The following is a 21428-nucleotide window of genomic DNA, read 5'->3' as shown; positions in this document are numbered from 1 at the left end:
GAAATCTTTCTACAGATGAAACTTCAGGAGAGCTCCAACATTTTGGCTTTAACAAAGAGTAATATAAAATGAAAATCTCTGAATTGACATTCTCTATTACATTGCCAAGCTTTTAGGTCCCATCTGCAAATGCAGAGAAACAGGGCCTTGAATATTGTTGATACTCTTTATGTTCCAAATTCTTTTCAGTTTCTATTGATTTATGTTCTGTTTCTGACATGGAAATGAATTCTAATTTCATATGAACAGTATATCGTTATTTATATGAACAATTTTTTAATCATTCATGAGCATATTTGATTATGTTTTTATGAACGTGTTTCATTTTTCAGCATTTAATTTAAATGAATTAACTTTAATTAAATTAAAAAATTTCGATCAGATAAGTGACTCTCAACTCTTGAGTAAATCTACTTTGAACATGATGAAATTAATTTAAAATGAGATCAGGATAAATTTAAAATAACTTTCAATCCTTAAATTTAGTATTTTTTTCTATTTAACCTTTGATTTTTTGGTCCTTAAACTTGAATATTTTATCTTTTGATGACGTGACATTATCAGAATATGTCACATGACATAATCTCTAAGTCTCATATCATAAAAAAGGACTAAAATAAGAAGAAAAAATCAAGTTAAAGGATAATATGAATAAAAATATTAGGGACTAAAGTAAAAAGTTTGTTAAATTCAAAGACAAAAAATTACTTTACCCAAAAAGAAAAACTAGCTAGCTAGCTGAAAATGTTCATTCGGACCAGGAGCTTAACTCGGTCACGTTATCACCAAAAAAAATCTTACATGATCCAATTAAACAAGACAAAAGAAACAAAGATTGTGTAGATTTTATCCACGTTATATAAGCCACTCAAACACTAATACCTCCAACAAAAATCGAGTAAATCCACATAGTTATGGCGTCGCGAGTATTATCGATCACTTCATTCACTCCCCTTCGTCCCACTACACTTAACAAATCCAAACTTAAGCCCACGACAAACCCAGCAAAGCCCTTTCTCTTCTCATCATCGTCGTCGTTGTTGGAGTTTGGTGCTAGAAATGGGAAGCTAAAGTGCAACGCCGTGAGTGAAAGCTCTCAAGGATCGATTGATCGAACCGTTTATCAGGGCGCCTTTGGCCCCTGGACCATTGAGCCTGAAGATGTCCGAGAGGTAATTAGTTTTAGTTTAATACGCTTTTGCTCTTGCAGTGTTTCGTTGGGCAATTTGTGTAATTTTGTTTTCTGGGAATTTGCATGTGGGGAAACGAATTTTGATACCCTTTTGCTCTTGCTGTATTTCTTTCAGTAATTTGTGAAGTTCTTTCTGGGATTTTGCTGTAGGAAAACGGTTGTGATGAACCCTTTTGGTCTTGCTGTATTTCCTTCAGTAATTTGTGTTTTTTTTGGGAATTTGCATGAGGGAAAACAAATTTTGATACTCTTTTGCTCTTGCTATATATCTGGGAATTTGCAAGAGGAAAACAAATTTTGGCACCCTTTAGCTCTAGCTGTGTTTTGTTGAGTAATTTGTGAAAAAATTTCTGGGAATTTGCATGAGAGGAAACAATTTTGATACCCTTTTGCTCTTCCTGTGTTTCCTTTAAGTAATTTGTGATTTTTTTTATCTGGGAATTAGCAAGAGGAAACTAATTTTGATGCTGTATTTCCTTGAGTAATTTGTGATTTCCCCCTGGGAATTTGTAAGAGTGAGAGCGAAATTCGATACCCTTCTGCTCTTGCTGTATTTCATTAAGTGCTTTATGAAAATTTTCTGGGAATTTGTAGCAGGAAACCAATTTTTGATGCCCTTTTTCTTTTCTTGTATCTCCTTTGAGAAATTTATGAAATTTCTGGGAATTTGCAAGAGGAAACCAATTTTGGTACCTTTTTTCTCTTAATATTTCCTTGAGTAACTTGTAAAAATTTTCCGGGAATTTTCCAGAGGAAAACTATATTTGATGAACCCTTTGAGCTCAGACATTTTTTTATTGGCAGGTTCTCTTATACAGGTTCGGATTAGTGACTGCTACTTCATCCTTTGTAATTGCTTCATCAACTGCATTTTTACCTGAAAACTTTGCCTTTAAAGACATCCTCGACCAAAACCTTAATCTGTTTTACGTTATCGGTGCTGGTGGATTGGGGCTGTCCTTGTATTTGATTCACATCTATATAACCGAGCTTAAACGCACCCTTCAAGCATTTTGGGCACTTGGTGTTGTTGGCTCGTTGGCAACCTACTTAGCCCTTGCTCAACCAGCCGGAGAGAACTTGGTCCGGTATGTTATCGAGAACCCGACTGCTGTCTGGTTTGTTGGTCCTCTCTTTGCTGCGTTGACAGGCCTTGTTTTCAAAGAAGGTAGTGTTAACCTTTGACCTTTGGCATAGAATTAGGAAGTGTATGTTTTAACTTCATATGTACCTTTGATTCTCAAATGGCATACTGCTTTTAATTGGTCAATTATGGTTTGGCCCCTCTATTATGTCCGAATTTGAGATTTAGTCGGCACTATACTTTAATAATGTCATTAGTCAGTCCAAATAATTAACATTGTTGGCTATTCCAGATAAAATGATGACATTGTTTTTTCTTAAAACATTCTTCCAGCTCATTGTGCTGACATTGATTTATTTATTTATTAGAAAAATCCACGTTACCATTTTAACTGGTATAGTTAACTATTTGGACTAACTAATGATAGTAGAAGATCAAATTATATCAAATTTGAGAATAGATGAGGGATCAAGATCATAATTTAGCCTTTTGAATTCATAGCATTTTATCCAATCATTCTCTTATGATTAGCTTTAATCTGCAAACAGGTCTCTGCTATGGAAAGTTGGAAGCTGGTATTCTTACATTCATTATACCTACACTTCTTCTTGGCCACCTGGTATTTTTTGATCCGGCAACTTGATACTTTTTACTTCGGAAAATCGTTTATAGAAGTAAATGTGTAATCAATGCGTTGTTTTTTTGAATTAGGGAAAAATAATGTATTAAATGCGAAAAATGCTTAAATGATCCTTAACTAGTGCCTATAAGCACCCACCCTTGAACCAGACCCTATCACTTTTGCTTCTTTTTCTGGGTTTGGATTTCACACATATGATCATCAAACTAGCTTCTTTAAGCATGTATATTTTGATGAGCTTTTAAGCTGTTTACTCGAAATGCAGACTGGTTTGATGGACGACGGAGTGAAACTTACTCTACTCGGTTCATGGATGGCACTCTTTGTTATCTTTGCTGGAAGGAAGTTTACTCAACCGATTAAGGTACCCTATAAATCACTAGCATCAGTACAATAATGTTCAAACATGTTTAGGCCATGAAACTAAAAAAATATCATTGCTCTAATGCTCTTGTGTTTGGTTTCCAAGGATGATATCGGCGACAAATCCGTGTTCATGTTCAACTCTCTACAGGAAGATGAAAAGCAGGCATTGATCGAGAAACTTGAGAAGCAGAAATTACAGTCAGATAGCTAAGAACAACATCAATAGGGTGCACGGTACTGAAAAATGTGGGAATATTTTTCAGCTAGTTAATTTTGTTAGTGTTCTCCGACCGATGCCTGTTTCGATCGAATCCGGTTTCAAGGTTTTGGGATCTTGTTTCTTCGGGTTTGTTATCAGTTAAATTTTAGGCTTTCAAGACCTTATTTCTTGGGAGTCAATATCCGTTATGCATAGCATGAAAACTTTGGTGTAAATAGTGCAAGAGTAAAGTCCAGCAGAAATAACCCAATTTTATTCAATTGTTGTTTTAATCCTCACAGCTATAAAAATTTGCGCCTTAGTCATTAAATGTTTTTTTATTCAATTGTTAGTTTCTAATGAAGTAGAAGTAGTAACCTGTCGCATATGATAAGTCACGGGTAAAGAGTGAATTACATAAATAATTATTAAATTATGTTAAGATTTTTTTTAATTATTAAAATTTTAAAAGTTACTAATTAATCATTAAATTTTTTAAATAATTATACAATAATCATTAAAATTATTACTTTTTTATAAAATGTTTATAAATTAATTAAAGTTTATCATTATTTTATAATATATACTATATTTTACAATAACTTAATAAATTTAATAATTATTTTATATTCTTTTTAAGTTTTGATGATTAAAAAATTATTTTAACATTATTTATTTACCTTAACTTCAAGCCAGTGTAGTCTTAATAGTTCCGTTTATTCAGCAGCCCGGACCGGCCCGGGCACCTCTATGAAAAAGCAAGAGGAAAAAACGACATGTCGTTTCACTGCCTCTTGAAAAAGCATTAAAGTTTCAGGGCAGAGAAAATTTTCCCATTGAAACCCTAAGCAATAAACAAGATTCAAGGATGCTAAGAGTTGCAGGGAGAAAATTCTCCTCTCTTCCACGGCGATCGTCCGCCGCTCTCTATCCAAACAATCCCGCTGCCTCCGCCACCTCTTCTGAATCGCCTGCCATTTCCAGATCGGTTTCCTCTCTTTCTCCTTTCTGCTTCAACTCGAAGCTTTCGAATCTAATGAGAGGTAATATTTTTTCCATTTAATTTATTCGTTTGGTTATCTATAGGTTTCCGTTTGATTTCCTCTGTATTATTTATCTCATCTTATCGATGAGATGGTATTGTTTATGACAATATTCTAGATTTTGTGATTTTTCTAATTGCGTCGAAGTTAAAGAATATAGAATCTATAACCCCTTTTTTTGGATTTTTTTAAATTTATTATTAAATTCCTTATTATATATACAAAATGATTTCAGACTGTTTATGATATGCACCGATGATTGCATTTGGTAGCTTTTGATGTTGAAGAAATTAGATGTTCATTTTGATTACTTTATTCCTATGTGAAGGTTATACCATTCATTTATGCTTTTATTAAATTAAGCAGCTACTTGTTCTTTTTTATTCAATGGAAATATGAATAAAAATGTAAAGAGATGTGTGATCCTTTGCCTGCATAAGCGAGAAGCAGTGGAGCACCCAGTCACCCACCCATATATGCACACAGACGGAAAATTTGCACATTTCAAGCCACTGTTATATTTCAGGTTAAATTTTCAGATATTCAGTAAATGATCACGAGTTCAATTAGTTCATGTGCCATTTAGGATGATGGTGCTTTGGAGAAAAACTATGTTTGAGATTTTTGATCCTTTGCCTTATGCAAGTGAGTGAAGTGCCCCACCCGTTTATACTCCTGCGCAGAGAATTTTCACATTTCAATCCACTGTTACATTTCATGTTAATATATTCTAACAATCACGAGTCCAATTTCTCAAATGCAATTTGGAAGATAGTTCTTTTGAAAAAAAACTCAATTTTGTGTGGTAATCCTGTTATCATGGTGCAATTTATGGATATCTAAATGTGGCTAATCTTGGTATAGGCTTGCAAAGTTGTGATTGTATGGCTGGACTCTACCCCCCCCCCTTGTAGATTACATGATGTTTGAGCCTATGCTACTTTACCTTGAGTGTTGACATGTACAGTTTAGTTCGGTTGGCTGCTTTGTTGTAATAAGTACATGTGTTTTTGTAACGGCATACGACTGTTGTTTCCCCTTCTTCCAGGTTTTTCTTCGGATGCCCTCAGCCGAGGACATGATATGGGAATGATCTCAGATCTCCCTGCTACTGTGGCAGCTGTTAAGAACCCTAATTCAAAGATTGTTTACGACGAGTATAATCATGAGCGGTTTCCACCTGGTGATCCCAGCAAGCGTGCTTTTGCTTATTTTGTCTTGACCGGTGGCAGGTTTGTTTATGCCTCTTTGATCCGTCTTCTGGTCCTCAAGTTTGTTCTGAGCATGTCTGCCAGCAAAGATGTCCTTGCCCTTGCTTCCCTTGAGGTTGACCTTTCTAGCATAGAGCCAGGGAGTACTGTAACCGTCAAGTGGAGAGGAAAGCCTGTTTTTATCAGACGTCGAACAGAAGAGGACATCAAGACGGCTAACAACGTTGACATTGCATCCCTTCGTGATCCACAGGAGGATGCAGTCAGGGTTAAGGATCCAGAATGGCTTGTCGTTGTAGGTGTTTGCACCCATTTAGGGTGCATTCCCCTGCCAAACGCGGGTGACTATGGTGGCTGGTTCTGTCCGTGCCATGGCTCACATTTGATGTGTCTGGTAGGATCCGCAAAGGGCCAGCACCATACAATCTAGAGGTACCCACATACAGCTTCTTGGAAGAGAACAAGTTGCTAATCGGGTGAGAATTATGCGACCTTTTATCTTTTGTGTGGAACAATAGTCTTGCTGCTGCAAATTGTCATAATAGATTTTTTCTCTGCACAAGAGGATTGCATTCGATTTATTCAGTTATTATGGATTTTGTATATGCTGTTTGATTTAAGATGAGTCAATGTTCTGAATAATGAAATCAAGATTTCGTTTTTTTAATAATATTTATATCGAATATATATCGGTATTTGATATTTACAGCTAAATTTAAATAAGTAGACTGGTTTTTCTAGTACATAAGTTAGGACTAGTGAAATTGTTGTGATGAAAGGGGACAACACTTGGAATATTGGCGTGTAACTGAAAATTTTACGAATGGCTTTCATTTAACAAGGTTGCCATTGTTACACGCCATGTACATCCACGTGACCACCAGCGCCACGGAATTTTATTTAACGTGTAGGTTTTGATATTGATAGTAATGTGTTTTCGACGTATTATTTTAGATTTTTTTTTGACATTTTTTTAATATATATATATAGAATATGAGTGACTAAATAGATAGTTTACTCTAAATTTTATCACTAGTCTCTGTAATATGTATTGTTTGTAGATCTAATCTTTATAATTAGATCAAATTTAGTTCATATAGAATTATAAAATTTTGATATTAACCCAATAGTTTCAATGACAATTTGATCAAAGAATTATTGCAATGACTAATAATAAAATTAGAGTTGCGGATTTAATGAGTTCCATTTGAATAATGTTCCGAATATTTTAAACATCAGATTAATGTTAATGAAATCCATTACCAATAGCATAATTTAATAAAATATTTTACTTTTAAATGAAAATAAAATAAAGATGATCAACACAGGAAAAAAAACAATAAATTAGTTAAAATAGATCAAATATTAACTGATACCGATACAACATCGACTACACGAATTGATTATTCGTGAAAGCATAGTTAAATAAATAGGATATAATTTTAATATTAATTTAAGCCGCATAGAAATATCCAAAGAGTATGCATATTGTCAATATAATCTCAATATACACGCTGCAGCCTGTAGTGCAAGTATAAAAGGAAACTTGGGGAGTCAAATTAGCATTCCTCAATAGGAACTAATGGCAATTTACCTCCATATATATCTGGAAGTTGGCTTTCATCAATGTCCTCGAGCAAGGCAGATTTCAGCTTTTTATTCTCAACAAAAACTATCTGCAAAAAATGAAGGAAATCGGGGTAATCAAAGAGGTTTTCATGAACATCCGAGCCGGCACCCTCATTGGACACAAGTATGTGTTTGATATGGATTTATTCAAAATTTCCAAGTATTTTGAGGGTCATTGAAGGATTCTATACGCTATAAGAGTCATGCATGAGTATTTCAAGAAAAATGAAAAGTTGGAGTAAAATAAATCAAAGTGACATAGCAAGCGTCTTACCTTCTTCTTGGTTCGGCTGTCAATGAATGGGTAAACAACCTTCCAGGCAGTCATGAATATGTAGGGCACATGAACAATAATCAATTTCCCAAGCCTCTCTGGATAGCAATCCTATAATCACAAACACGAACTTCAACAAAAATGAAGAGTCGGAGCAATATAGACCGAGATTGAAGATATCTGTACACGTCATGATGTAACATGCAATGCATTTGATCTTCAATGACTGCTAGATGATTGAAGATCAAACCTGAAGAATTGATAGAGATGCCAAATATGCACGAATATCACTGTTTGAGAATCCCCATCCTTCAAGATCACCAATTGCCACAAACTTTTCTTGTCCTTTTGGCATTCTAAAACACAAAAAGGATAGAATCTAAGCATGTTTGGCCATGTTGGCATATAACAAAACTCGACTATACATCTCGGTTCGAAGCAATTCATATGCATTCATGACCCTGGACCTTTCTCATTTCCCATGGTGATCCATGGAGATATATATGAGGGTAAACAAGCAGTTTCACACCACAAGTTCTAATAATTCGGGTCTGGTTCACTCAAACAAAAGTCGAAACATACTCTTATCCGGTACTCACAACTAACGAGTTCACTTAAGCTCATGTTATTCAAAACTCCTGTACCAGAAAATCGTGTCTTATGCATATCCAAACATGGATACCAGAATACGATCCCAATTGAACATACTCGTGTCGGACACTCATAACTAAAGAAGGTTAAAGCTATTTACTTGGCACAAATTTTCTCTAAGCCATACACAACAAAGCCTGCAAAAAGGTAGACCATAGCACAAGGTGAGTCCAAAAATCTGCACATTCAAGATAAAATGACAAGAAACAGAATTAAATAAAAGCAGCAAAATTCTGGAGAATCTGTTGAACAACAAATGCATAGAAGAAAACAAACGTTTGACTTCTTCCAGGTTTCCTTTGGTGGGCTTATGTCGACCCCCAAAGGCAACAACAATAGGTCGACCCTGTTTATCAACCCCTTGCATACAAAGCTTGTTATCAGCTAATTGAGTTGAAATCTCCGATTCGGATATGAATCCTTTGGGCAAAAACGTTCTTCTCCAGCTTAAGTACTTCAAGAACATGGTGGTTGCTTTCTCGATATCCAAATCACGAGCTCGAAGGAATCTCCGGATCATAAAATCATCAGCATCCTTTTTAAAAACAAAAAAAGTTAAAGTGAAATCAAGATCTGGGTACTTAAAAAAGAAACCCACAGTCAAAATTGCTGTATAAAACAACAAAGGGTACCTTAGCAGATGGGTCTTCTCTTTCGGCAAGAGCTCTCATGATACCGATTTTGCTTCGTTCTACCTCATCGCCAATGGCTTCCTTTTGTTCTTCCTCTTGGCCTCCATTTTCACGGTCTTTGAATTCCATTTCTTCTTTGTCGTGATTTTCTTCAGTTTCCGCTTTCTTCTCCTTCTCCATTGAAGCTGGAATTCTCTCCGTCTCTCAAAACAGAACACTGTGTGGTAGAGCAAGAGACAGAGGAGAGTAGCAGTTGAAAAAGGGGTATTAAATGATACAGAAGTCAGAAGGAAGTTAGTTCTCTGCTCACCTAAATTTTAAATATATGATTTGTACTGGATTTTTCGACCCGAAAATTAATGGGGGAGTCATTTCACTATATGATATTATTTTATCGAATCATTTGATCATTAAAAGTTATAAATGATCATCTAAGTATTTATATGTTTCAAACTCATCATTTACTGTTAAAAAAGTAATGATAGTTTAAACTAGACGTTAACTTGTTGACTGAGATATGTTAAAATATGATCTTAGAATCCCAAACGATTATCATATCTTAGTTAACATGTTAACGTTTTACTAACACTGCCAATTTTTAATCGAGAGTCGAGTGACCATTTGTAACTTTTACTAGTCGAAGGACTTAACAAAGCAACACTATATAGTCAAAGGACTATTTTATAACTTTTAATAATCGGGGGACTCAACAAAGTAATACCCTATAATCGAGAGACCATTTGTGTACTTTACCCTTAATTTAACCTATTGGTATTCATATAATTTCCCAAATATATATTGGAGTAGAATAATGAATTTAAAGTAAAAATTAGGGTAACTTAAAACTAAGTTAGGTTTGGACTTTAACTTTCAATGTTTAAATTCGGTTTGATCTATTTTTTTTTTAATTGTATATATTATATTATCCGCGTACAAAATTTTGAAAAAAAATAAATATACATAATTAAAGTAAAATATCATATTTTTAAAGAAGTGTGATATATAAATTTAGGTATGTGACAACCCCCAGCTAATCATAATATAAAAATGGAAACATTGATGATATTTTCAAACATGTTTTAAGGAAACATGCAGTTTCAAGAATGGCTTCTGGGTGGGTACTTGAAATTGCTTCTTCTATTTTCCTTGCACATACATAACTTTATCTTATCTCTCTATTAATTCAACATTGCACACCAAACCCGAACCACAAAAAAGGACTTGTATCAAATCTTCAGTTGACATCAAACCAAGAGGCTTAGAGAAACAAGTAAGAAATTATTATAAAAAAAAAAACCTACGGAATTTGCTATAGTGATCGGTAAAGTCATCTACAGTCAACGACGTTGGTCGAATTATGTATACGACATTCGGAATAAGGAATCAAGCTTCCAGGACTATGCAAAAACAGCAATAATAATTGCAATTGAAAGCGGAAAGAAGAAGAGTGCAGCTCTGACAAACTTCATGTCAAGGTAAAAATAAGGGAATCGATACCCGAAAAAGATGAAACATCATTCCTCATTCTTTACTTTCTTTGATTTGTGGGCACTTTGCTTTGAAGACCCTGAAATTGGAGTTGTCTCATGACTCCACGTTGGTTGGTTCATGGATCCTATCGATTCGTTACCATGTCTTCTTTTTGAAGGCTTAGATAGTTCATTGATTCCAGAGACTGTACTCTTTTGTCGACTACCATGTTTTCTTTTGTCGACTACTCTTTTATCGATTCGTTATCATGTTTTCTTTTTGTACGCCCCAAAGACATTGAACTTCTCCACCCTTTGCTTTGCATCGGAGTTGCAAAAGAATCAGTCATTCCAGAGGATCTTTGATGTAGCAGCTTCTTGTTAGAACTGAGCTGTTCGTATTCTTCAGGAGTCGTATAATGTACATGAGAAACTCGTCGCGAAATCTTCTAAACTATCAAGAAAGAAATCAAAATCAGGGAAATGCACCAATTCATTTGCAATACAAAACAAAATTCAAACAGTTTTAGTCATTAATCGCTACAATCACAACCAAGAAACCATACAGTTACCGAAACATTAACAACACAAGTGATGATTATCAAACTGAGCAAAGGATCGGTGACGAAAACCGAAGAATAAATGTGATAAAAACATGTGCAAGATCTATAAATGGAATCTACAATGTCAACCATTCTCAAGTTGACGCCTCTAGTTATATCAAACCATTTCAATATATTAACAGCATCGTAAAATAGAGTAAATATGACCTCTTATATGTGTAACAATCTCTTATCGCGTTAAAGAACCAGTTTGATAGCTAATAATAGAATGAAAATCCAATCTATCCTGACAGCCATACATGAACGCCAAAGAGGTTTCATCAAAGTTTGGCAATCGAATCCAAGTGTCCAATTCCAAGGACAAACACATCGAATTAAGTGTCTAGATGATACAGAAACATAAAAAAACAACTAAGAACCGAATTATGATCAAGAAATGTAAACAATCACCTTTGCACCGGGAGGTCCATACAACCTTTCATTCTTTGATTTTAAGTATATGTCGGTTTTAAGTATTGATTTTCAAACTTGAAAAAGAGAAAAATAAACGATGCAGGCACTGAAAAATGCAAAACTTAATACCGATTTTAGACTCCGATTCAGAGGATAAGATAACCGTTGCATCACTCACTTTGGATGCACTGCTAACAAGATCATAATCTTTTCCTGCCATATTTAAGCAAATAGTAAGTAAATCAGAACTAGCTTTTTTATATCAAAACATCAATGTAGCAATTCAACTGGAAAATATATAAAACTATATATAGTTCAGACTCAGCCATAACAAAACTAAACTAAGATCAATATAATACCAGTAGAATCTGTAATACTGCCTAATTTTCCATCAGAATCGAGCTGAAGAGTAACTACTTCGCCTTTAATTTCAGGATTCTGCAACAACCATAAACATAATAGAATAAAAACATTAACAATTCCTAACTGGGTTCAAATTAATAATAACAAAAAATTATTAAAGAGCGTAAGCAAAGTATAAATGATTTTTTTTTTTTAAAAAGAAATATTTTTGGTGAAGAGGCCATTGAATAAGGAAAAGCTCCTTAGAGTCCGATAGCGTAAGATCAACTAATTGCTGAGAAGAATCTTCTTCGAATTCTGGTGGAGGTGTATAAGCGTTTACTCCAGAATCCATGCTTTCAACAAAGCCGAATTCACAAAATATCTCAAACGATCAACGCTTTGGATTTAAAATAAGAGGAAAGGGAGAAAATAAATCGTAAATTACAACAAAAGGGAGGAATAGGGATTAGGGTTTGCTGGATGAAGGGAGGGAGTTTTAGGGAAGTTGGACAGGGAGAATAACAATAATCTGACAGCTCGTAATTTCTCTTATCATCTGACGGTTGAAATTAATTAACCGTGATAATAATTTTGTTTAATTACTTCGGCTGTGCTCTCCCTTAGTTACTATTGACTAGTTGATCATATTACACCTAATAAAATCCATTGAGGCATCAAATGGGTGTGCTTTAACTACTTTTGATGGAAATTTTGACGATCTCGATTGTACTGATTAACGCCGTATTCGTATAGACTATACTAACTTATCAGATATTGATTTAAATAGTTAACAGGTTTTTGTTCTTTATAAAAACATTTTCTCTATTATCAGAGTTAAATTTGACATCGTTTCTCTAAAAAATATCATATAATTATCTTGTTGATTTATTACTGTATTGAATTTTCAACATGATTTTTTTTTATTAATTAACGCTCATAACCTTAAAAGCAAGTCATAATTGTGATAAAATCAGTCAATTTGTCATTGTGTTATATATTATTAAATTTTATTTTATAAGAGTAGTTGTCGATTGATGTCATTTAATCTTAATTCAATTGATGTGTCGATTAGAAAACTTGAAAGCAGACAATAACTTCATATATATATAAATATATCGAAACTATTGATATAAAAATATCATAACATATATACCGAGAATAAAAACTGTACATTCACCGCTACGATACAGACAAGAAGAGAAGAAAAAGTATGTAACATGTTGGTTAAATGAAGAACACCTAATGAATGTGTAGCTAGCTAGTGAGTCTCTCCATATAATTATTTGCCGTAAAACATTCAAAATGTCAAAAGATTCTGGCATTGACGAGCATAGAAATAAAGCACAACGAGAGTGAACTTGAAGCCACCCTCGATTTAGACCAACAATAAATTGCCAAAATATATTATACAAAAACAGACCCATCTATCTTTCTTTTTTTTCTAAATATATTTCAATCCAGAGATATATTGCTGTCTAGATATTATATACTGGGCCACGGAATAAATAATGCCTAACAATCCCAACACCCTAATCTTAACCAAATCCGATATTATGATGGACGGCAGATTGAGAGGCAATGTTAGCAGTGGCGTCGAATCTGTTGTCTTCGAGTAAGTCCAAACAAATCGGTTGAATAGGATGTGGCTTGGGAATGTAATGATGAGGAGGGCTAGATTCTTGACCGTGAAAAACCAACTGGGACCCCCGACTTCCATGCCCCATCCGGCATTTCCGTGCCAGACATCTTCCCATATGATGTATAATGATGTTATAACCAAATAGACCGATATGGCAACTGTAACGGGGAAATACCTCTGTTTGTCCCCGAATCCGGCAACAAAATCAGAGTCCTGGTTGAGAAGCAGTAATATGGGAGCCAGGAAGAATATTGCCTGGTTTGAGCCACCGGTGAGATTAACGTTTAGAATCAGGCATATAGCAAAGCACATCACGGTAGCAACATTACCAACCGCAGGCATCCATGCTCCTTCCGCAGCCATCCGTTTAATTGTGAAGCTTGACACAGAAGAGGCACGGCGTTGTTGCATGAACCTCATTCGTGGAGCAGAACCCACAGAGTTGCCTTGGCCAGACTGATTATGTCTAACTGGGCCCCTATCGAGACTCTTTTCCCGTATAAGTGAGGCTAGTTCGTATTTTATTTCCAAAGCTATAAGCATAAATATTGTTGCATACAGACCAAGAAGAGATGTCCTGGCCCCCTCAACAGCCAGTAGAGTTGTAATATTCCTCTCTTCCTCTCCGGAACCATCAAATTCGTTTTCTGCAAGGAAGATTTTAATTCTCACTTGCCCTTCCAATAGGTAAGTCACGGGAAATAGAGCAACAAGGAGGGCAAACACCCATGGTAGGAGCTTCGTGCTGTAAGCAGAGGGAAAATGGGTGAAGACCACAAAAACAGATGCACAAACCATTGTCACAATGATGAGGGCATGAAGGACAGCAGCCTGCAGGAAAAACTCAGCAGATATGTAAACACCGAGGGCAACACCCATCACAATGGCATAAAATGCTCTCAACTCCACAATGTATTTAATGGGTATGACGGATGTTGCAGCAGCTAAGGTGAGAAGAATTGCCAATATAAGTAGCCATGAAGGCCAAGTTGGTTTTGACGCCATAAAGCCATATATGGAAATATCATCAGCAGATTGGCGTGCAGCTCTGATTATCTCAGACCGGTTAGTCCATGATAATGGAATTGGTGGCTGCATGAGGATAAACAGGAGACCTGTTGCCACCACCAGTAGAATGCATCTCTTTGCAGACTGCATAAACAAGAGTATAATATAATCAATGTACTACGTTTTCTGTGAAGAGACAAATATTCTGTCAAACATTATTTAATACAATTGACACAAAAAACAGCCATAATTTCTTATTCATGTTCAAGAATCATCAAGCACTAAATTAACTATGATATTCAACTCAACAAGATGAAGCCATATATCAGATACTTCAATTTCTTTCTCTGTTCAGTTATTAGTTAGAATCTTGTTCTATTAAAGCTTTAGGAGGAGAGATGGTGCTAGAAGCGTGATTGAACATTAAACAATTCCTTTCCTAATCAAACAAAACAATATATTTTTTAAACCGGATAACAACATAATAGGGATATTTCATAACAAATAATAACATAAAAAGATACATGGCAAAACAACAGTATGTATCCATACCATTACATGAGAGAAATGCAGAGCAACTATGGGTACACAAGCCACCCCTGTCAAAAGGATACAAAAACCTAGAAGTAAACCGTCAGATGGAGGTCTACCATGCCACCATTGTAAAGCTTCAAAAATTGTTTCGCGGCAAAACCATACTGATAATGCAACCACAGCAGCATGTGCATAGCCTTGCCAGGCTTTCATCTTTGATGCTGTTCTCGACTTATCCCTTCAAAGTTTATAAAGTGAACAAAAAGAAAAGGAGGAGGGAAAACACACCAATTCAATTTAAGAATTAGAGAGATTGAGAGATAAAGTGCTTACCTGTAAAGAAGCAATGGAGGAGAAACAGCCAATAAAAGGATAGCTGACACCCACACAACAGATTTTGATGTAAGAAACAACATAGACAGCTTTGAGGAATAAAGGCAAGTCAAAATCCAAACTGCCTTGGGTCCAATACGATGATCCACAGAGAGTCGTCGCACAAGTGCAAATCCAATCATTGTTGTCAGGATAACCATGTAGCTTGGATACATTACATCATCATCCAATCCATAATAGTATATGCTTGAGTAACTAAAAAACCGATTCTCAATATAGCATAGTAGCAATGCGTGGCTTATCAAACTGGCTTCAGTCAGAAAATGAAGCTTTGATGGAAGAAGTGCTAAACCCGGAATAGCAATGGCTAGAACAACATCCGCAACAATAAGCTTACAAAAGGATTTCAGGGACATGCCTGCCAACCATATATTTAAGTCCCAAAAATTATGCATCACAAACCACGTGACCATCAAGCTCCCAAGCACAAAGAAAGCAAAATACGACGGTAGGCTCTTCCTTGTAAAGAAACGAGCTAAGTAAAAGCCAGCAACTGAAGGTAATGGAATAAACTGCAAAATAAAGTAAATACCACTAAAAATTTTAAAGATTAAAATAAGAGTTCATTTCTTATTCTGTACTATCTTTTGATAAAATTCATTATATAACAGCACAAGATAAGAACAACAATTATCAAAAAGAGATTCGAAGAAGATCCCAAAGCATAGCCAATTCTGGTATCTACTACCTTGCAAATGAATAGTTCAAGTCTAATAAGGATAAAACAATCAGGTAACAAGAAGATAGCTCACCCCAGGCATTTGTCAATCATCCTTGAAGCATATACAACTATTTAAAATTTGGTCATGCTCTTTGCAACTCAACTATAACCAAAAAAGAAGCCAACTTCTTATGCTATTTTTCAACTTGTTATGCTCGTCTAAGTACATTTTAGGAGACAACATACAGAGTGAAACATGACCAGCGGACAAAACATTTCAAGAATAAAAGCAAAATAATAACCATATATCAAAATTGTGCATAGAACAGTTACTAGGTTGATTCATTTCAAATAAGGCAACAAAAGAAACAAACATACCAGTATTGGAAATCCAACCACAATTGCCCCAGCAGCACTGACAACAACAGCCAAAGAAGTGAAGGCCAATGAGCTAAATGCATCAGATACCATTCCCAGTGCATAAAAACCTGCTCCAGCAGCTCCTCCAAGCATAGTAGTGGTAACAAGAAGATAATTTAGGGGTGGTGGCACCTGAATGTACCTCCCAAACGAACGAAACACAACTCTAATCTCAAGGCAAATCACAACAACAATCAATGCAATTGCACCGTTGACCAACTGTATGCTACGCAGCTGTAAGGGATTCTTCGTGACCCACCACAATGCTCCTCTTGTCGAAGCATACAATTGGAACAGGAAAGGAATAAAGAAGAGAAGAAGCAAATCAATGATGGAAGCAGCAGACGAGAACATCACAGAGTAATGCGAAGCGATATGGAAAAGGAGAGGAAAAAACAATAAATTCAAAGTATGGAGACAACTCTCGAGTGGACCAAGAATCAAATTATCATCAGGAACTTCACCACCGTGGTACTTCACTTCTTGTTTGGTTTTAAAAGAAGAAACTCTAGGAATTGCGAAAACCCAATAGAAAACGCAGTTGAAAGTCATCAAATAGTAAGAAGCATTGTTCATACCAACAGCAGAGACGGTAGCCCAAGTAAAGATCGTAGAAGCAGCAAAAGGAACGCAAGAAAAGAGGAGCCGCTCCAAAGCCAGAACAATCGAAGGGTTTTCAATCTGAATCCACTTGAACTGAAGCGAGGCCCAGGCGCCGATGAGGAAATTCGTCTCGGCGCAAAGACAAGCCGCGAGGATAGAAAGGGGAACCGAGTTCAAGGTATAGTAAAGCGAAGCGCTGAAGAAGAAAGCAATCTGAGCTGCGATGAGAGAGAACCAAACGCCGAAGAAAGCGCCGGATTTGAAATTGAGTGAATCGACTATGTAAGCGATCATGAACCCCAAAGTCAGCGTTGCGACGACAGGGGTTCCGCCGAGGTCGAGAAGGAAGGCGGCGCATGGGACGAGGGCGATGGCGAGGCGGGAGTTGTGGGCGAAAGAGGAAGGAGAGAAGCGGGAGTGCTTGAGGGATCGAGAAGAGGAAGAGGAGGGGAAGGAAGGGAAGCTGGATTTGGAATTGGGATTAGGGTCAGGGTCAGGGTCAGGGTTTGGGTCGAGATCGTCGGAGGAGTAAACGGAGGAGGAAGGGTTGTCGGTGAAGGAAGAGAAAGAAGGGGTGCTGATCGAAGACGAGATGTAGGGGCGGAAGGAGCGGGATTGAAGCTCATGCGGCATCATTTTCGCCGGATCAAGCAGGTGACGGAAATAAGAGTGGGCCGTGTGGGTTTAGGGGCAGGCTGTAGGAAATGGAGGAGAGAGGTAAGGGATGGAAAATTGGAAATGAAAGAGGTGATCAGATCAGACCAGAGAGGATTTCATGTCCGGGTCGGGTCAAAATTTTTACCCAAGTATATTTGGACCTAAATTTATCCGATTCTTTTTTCTTTTACCAAATTACTGTCAAAATTCTAAGAGAAATTATGACCCATTATAAATTAGTTTTTAAATTTTAAAATATCTGTATTTATCTTTAAATTATGGTTATATTTTAAATTAATTTATAAACTTTAAAGTGTTTTATATCAATATTAAAACTATTTTATTTTAACCTTTTTGTTGAAGTGTTACTCTTTCAAACATTTCAAAACTTCGTATTTCATGAGAGAGGAGAACGTAGAGGTTTATGAAATCCTTAGATTTTAACACTCGTGATGTCTATATACTACCAAAATTCACATTCCTTACAAGAATGGTACTTGTAAACTGTGAAGATTTGGTTTCTCTTGCAGAGAGCAACTTCCCCTGCTCTAAAAGAACTGATGATTTGGTTTTGTGATAATTTGCAATATTTGTTTGACGAGAGTATGAATAGTAACACTTGTCTTCTTGAGAACTTGGACATTAGTGTCTGCCAGTCTCTAATATGGTTATCATCAAGGGGTAATACCAACATCTCCAAATTAAGAACACACCGAATTTGAGTAACTTATTTTTAAGAGAAAATCGCCTCAGTGACAAAAAATGCCTTATAATATACGATTTTAACCAACTTTTTCCGGATTTGCCAAAATGACCAACAAAATCGCAATGCGATCGCTAATTCGCAACGCGATCTCCATTATCGCAAATTCTCGTTGCATTTCGCATTGCGATAGTTGGAAATCGCGTTGCGATGGTCTACAGTGTCGTTGCGATTTTCCCAATTCGCAATGCGAATAAGTAAATCGCAACGCGAATTGGGAAAATCGCAATGCGATACTGACTATCGCAATGCGATACTTACTATCGCAATGCGATAATACAAAATCGCAACGAGATACTGACTTTCGCAACGCGATTCTGAATTTCGCAACGCGATAATACATAATCGCAATGCGATTTTCAAAGCGCCATTAGTATCCTGGCCAAGTATTTTATTTTTAAATTCCAAACACGAATATTAATATATTGGAACACTGAACCGTCCACAGTATATCCCGTAATTGCAACTCATAACCTAAAACCTAAAATCACAACTCAGTCCCATCTCCATCTCTCACTCTCTCACCCATCTCCGACGAAATCCGTCCCCATCTCCGGCGAAATCCGTCTATCTCCATCTCTCAGAGTCACCCTCACAATCAGAAATGGAAAATCAACCAAATCAACCAACGAGGGTTAGTTTTTTTAATTATTTTCTTTTTGAAATTTTTGCATTATTATTAGGTTTTTCATATTGAAATTGATGATAAGTTTACTGGTAATTTCAATAATAGATTAACCATTTCACTTAGATTGCTTATTAAATCAACCGAGAATCGCAACGCGAAATGAAAATTGCAACGCGATTTTAGTTTCGCGTTGCGATTCTCTCGTTGCGATAGTCAAATTCGCGTTGCGATAGTCATTTTCGTGTTGCGATTTTCATTTTCAGAAACTATTCTTCTTCTGCAAATTGAAACTTGAATGAATTGCATTACTTCAACCAAAAAACAAAGACAAATAAGAAATTCACAGTGTTGCAAATTTAAGTTTGAAGAATAAACTACTACTCTTTATGTTTATTATTGTTTTTGGTATATCTTCACAGTGTAGTTTTTGGTATATCTAACTTAGTATGTTTATTGTTTTTGTAGAACTTTTATTCGGCTCAATTAACCTTAAGAAATAAAGTCAGCCTGGCCAAAACAATTGCGTCGAAGCTTTCACCTGCACAAAGAAAAATGTTTGAGGATACTTGCTTCGGGCCATGGCTGAAAGTACAACATCCCGGTGGAGATGCGATGTTGACACACCTATTTCTTCAAACCATGACTAGGGATCTACCAGATACTATACAACGTCGTGATGAAGAGATATGGTTTGATTTTCCACCGGCGTATACGTGTTTTGGGCGGGAGGAGTTTTGCTTAATCACCGGTCTATGCTTCAGACACGATGATGTAGGTCGGTACACTAGACACATTACCCGCCCATCACGGTTATCCCGGGTTTTTCCTGAGCTGGAGAGGCCGAATCTACACGTGGAAGATCTGACGATATTATTGAATAAGAAAGATGGTTTTACTCGGATGGATGACGTCGACGTTGTCCGAGTATGCCTTCTAATTCTTTTGCATGCCAACTTTTTAGGCAGAGAGGCCAGACAACCTATTCCAAATGATCTAATCAAATTGGTAGAAGACCTAAATGCGTGGAATCTGTTTCCGTGGGGCTCGTATTTATGGAAAGCTACATGGAATAAGTTATCATCTGCCTTGGATGATCGAAAAAGTTTGCATGGCGATGGTTCCAAATACACTTTGACAGGCTTTATTTGGGCCTTTAAGGTAAGAATTTTTATATAATGTTTCCAAAATTATAAGTAATTATTTAACAATTACTAATGTTTGTTATTATATTGTTTGTAGATTTGGATATTTGAGGCATTTCCCGCCATGAAGACATATGCAATAAAAACTTCAAATAATATTCCTAGGGCTATTTCCTGGAAGAGGAAACGGACCTTGCAATGGGAAGATTTACTACGGTATACGACAATAAATAATGTAAGTTAATATAAATACTACCATATGTTTATAAACAAGTTATTACTAGTAAACGTTTAACTTTGTTTGAGCTTTTATATTGTTAGGAGGCCAACACTCCTCTACAGAGGCTGACACCCACGGAAGCTGAGCTTGCCACTGATTGGTGGCAAGCTAGTAAGCGTTTTTTTGATGGAACGGTTGATGAGCAGCCTCCACTTCGGGAGCCATCACCTCGCCCAGAGCTATCACCTCACCCAGAGCTATCATCTGATCGACCCGGCTATACACCTCCACAACGACAGCCATCACCTATTCTGTCACATCATCGAGCCTCTTCTCCACCATCACCGCAAGATAGGAGACCGGCAAAGATGCCACGACGTTTATCTCCCTGTTCTCCACCTCCACCTCAACGGGATGAGTTAGGGGAGTTATGTGATGAGGTCAATGCCTTGCGTGAGGAGGTCGGTACTTTACGCAAAGACGATGGTGCATGGCGTGTTGAGGTGTCTACATTACGCGGTGAGGTAGCCGCTCTACGTGAGATGGTAATATCGTTGTAGAATGAGGTTCATACTCTACGCAACGAGGTAAGTTTAAGATTTTTCATACTCGTAATTCATTCGGTTGCTGCTAATACTGCTAAACTATTTTTGTTAGTATTTGTTTTTGGTTTTGTTTTTGTCTTTTGGTTGAAGTAATGCAATCCATTCAAGTTTCAATTTGCATAAGAAGAATAGTTTACTTTCGCAACACGAAAATGACTATCGCAACGCGGAAATGGCTATCGCAATGCGAAATGAAAATCGCAACGACAAAATCGCAATGTGAAATGAAATCGCAACGACAAAATCGCAACGCGAAATGAAAATCGTAATGCGATTTGTGTTTCGCGTTGCGATTTTGTCGTTGCGATTTCATTTCGCATTGCGATTTTGTCGTTGCGATTTTAATTTCGCATTGCGATAGCCATTTCTGCGTTGCGATAGTCATTTTCGCGTTGCGATTTTAA

At 36.4% G+C, this 21428-nt stretch overlaps 5 protein-coding genes across 7 annotated transcripts; 2 read left to right on the top strand and 3 right to left on the bottom strand.

Moving 5' to 3' along the window:
• The first annotated feature begins 885 nt into the window (after positions 1-885).
• LOC120128049 lies at positions 886-3734 on the top strand. 2 transcript variants are annotated; one of them, XM_039145827.1, is made up of 6 exons: positions 886-1172; positions 1997-2360; positions 2825-2895; positions 3182-3280; positions 3386-3508; positions 3539-3734. In XM_039145827.1, exons 1-5 carry the CDS (start codon positions 915-917, stop codon positions 3491-3493), a joined length of 900 nt encoding a protein of 299 aa, XP_039001758.1. In that variant the 5' UTR covers positions 886-914; the 3' UTR covers positions 3494-3508; positions 3539-3734. The 2 variants fall into 2 exon arrangements, with proteins under 2 accessions (XP_039001758.1, XP_039001757.1); XM_039145826.1 differs by having other exon boundaries at positions 3386-3734.
• A 547-nt stretch (positions 3735-4281) lies between these two features.
• LOC120128051 (cytochrome b-c1 complex subunit Rieske-3, mitochondrial-like) lies at positions 4282-6382 on the top strand. The gene is made up of 2 exons (XM_039145829.1): positions 4282-4524; positions 5573-6382. Exons 1-2 carry the CDS (start codon positions 4350-4352, stop codon positions 6163-6165), a joined length of 768 nt encoding a protein of 255 aa, XP_039001760.1. The 5' UTR covers positions 4282-4349; the 3' UTR covers positions 6166-6382.
• An 876-nt stretch (positions 6383-7258) lies between these two features.
• LOC120128050 (phosphatidylinositol transfer protein 3-like) lies at positions 7259-9116 on the bottom strand. Its single transcript, XM_039145828.1, has 6 exons — positions 8922-9116; positions 8566-8824; positions 8390-8426; positions 7889-7994; positions 7639-7749; positions 7259-7411 (listed from the first exon to the last, which is right to left on the bottom strand). The coding sequence occupies exons 1-6, from the start codon at positions 9099-9101 to the stop codon at positions 7295-7297; spliced, it is 810 nt and encodes a 269-aa protein (XP_039001759.1). The 5' UTR covers positions 9102-9116; the 3' UTR covers positions 7259-7294.
• Positions 9117-10321: 1205 nt separating this feature from the next.
• Positions 10322-12293, bottom strand: LOC120128052. 2 transcript variants are annotated; one of them, XM_039145830.1, is made up of 4 exons: positions 11978-12293; positions 11766-11844; positions 11536-11619; positions 10322-10839 (listed from the first exon to the last, which is right to left on the bottom strand). In XM_039145830.1, the coding sequence occupies exons 1-4, from the start codon at positions 12101-12103 to the stop codon at positions 10796-10798; spliced, it is 333 nt and encodes a 110-aa protein (XP_039001761.1). In that variant the 5' UTR covers positions 12104-12293; the 3' UTR covers positions 10322-10795. The 2 variants fall into 2 exon arrangements, with proteins under 2 accessions (XP_039001761.1, XP_039001762.1); XM_039145831.1 differs by having other exon boundaries at positions 10322-10844; positions 11978-12291.
• An 893-nt stretch (positions 12294-13186) lies between these two features.
• LOC120128046 lies at positions 13187-17720 on the bottom strand. The gene is made up of 4 exons (XM_039145824.1): positions 16365-17720; positions 15266-15837; positions 14951-15170; positions 13187-14542 (listed from the first exon to the last, which is right to left on the bottom strand). The coding sequence occupies exons 1-4, from the start codon at positions 17643-17645 to the stop codon at positions 13193-13195; spliced, it is 3423 nt and encodes a 1140-aa protein (XP_039001755.1). The 5' UTR covers positions 17646-17720; the 3' UTR covers positions 13187-13192.
• Positions 17721-21428: the final 3708 nt, after the last annotated feature.

This window comes from Hibiscus syriacus, unplaced genomic scaffold, assembly GCF_006381635.1.
Source record: "Hibiscus syriacus cultivar Baekdansim isolate YM2019G1 unplaced genomic scaffold, ASM638163v2 tig00110474_pilon, whole genome shotgun sequence".
Taxonomy (NCBI): Eukaryota; Viridiplantae; Streptophyta; class Magnoliopsida; order Malvales; family Malvaceae; genus Hibiscus; species Hibiscus syriacus.
This window is presented reverse-complemented; position numbering and strand designations above follow the sequence as displayed.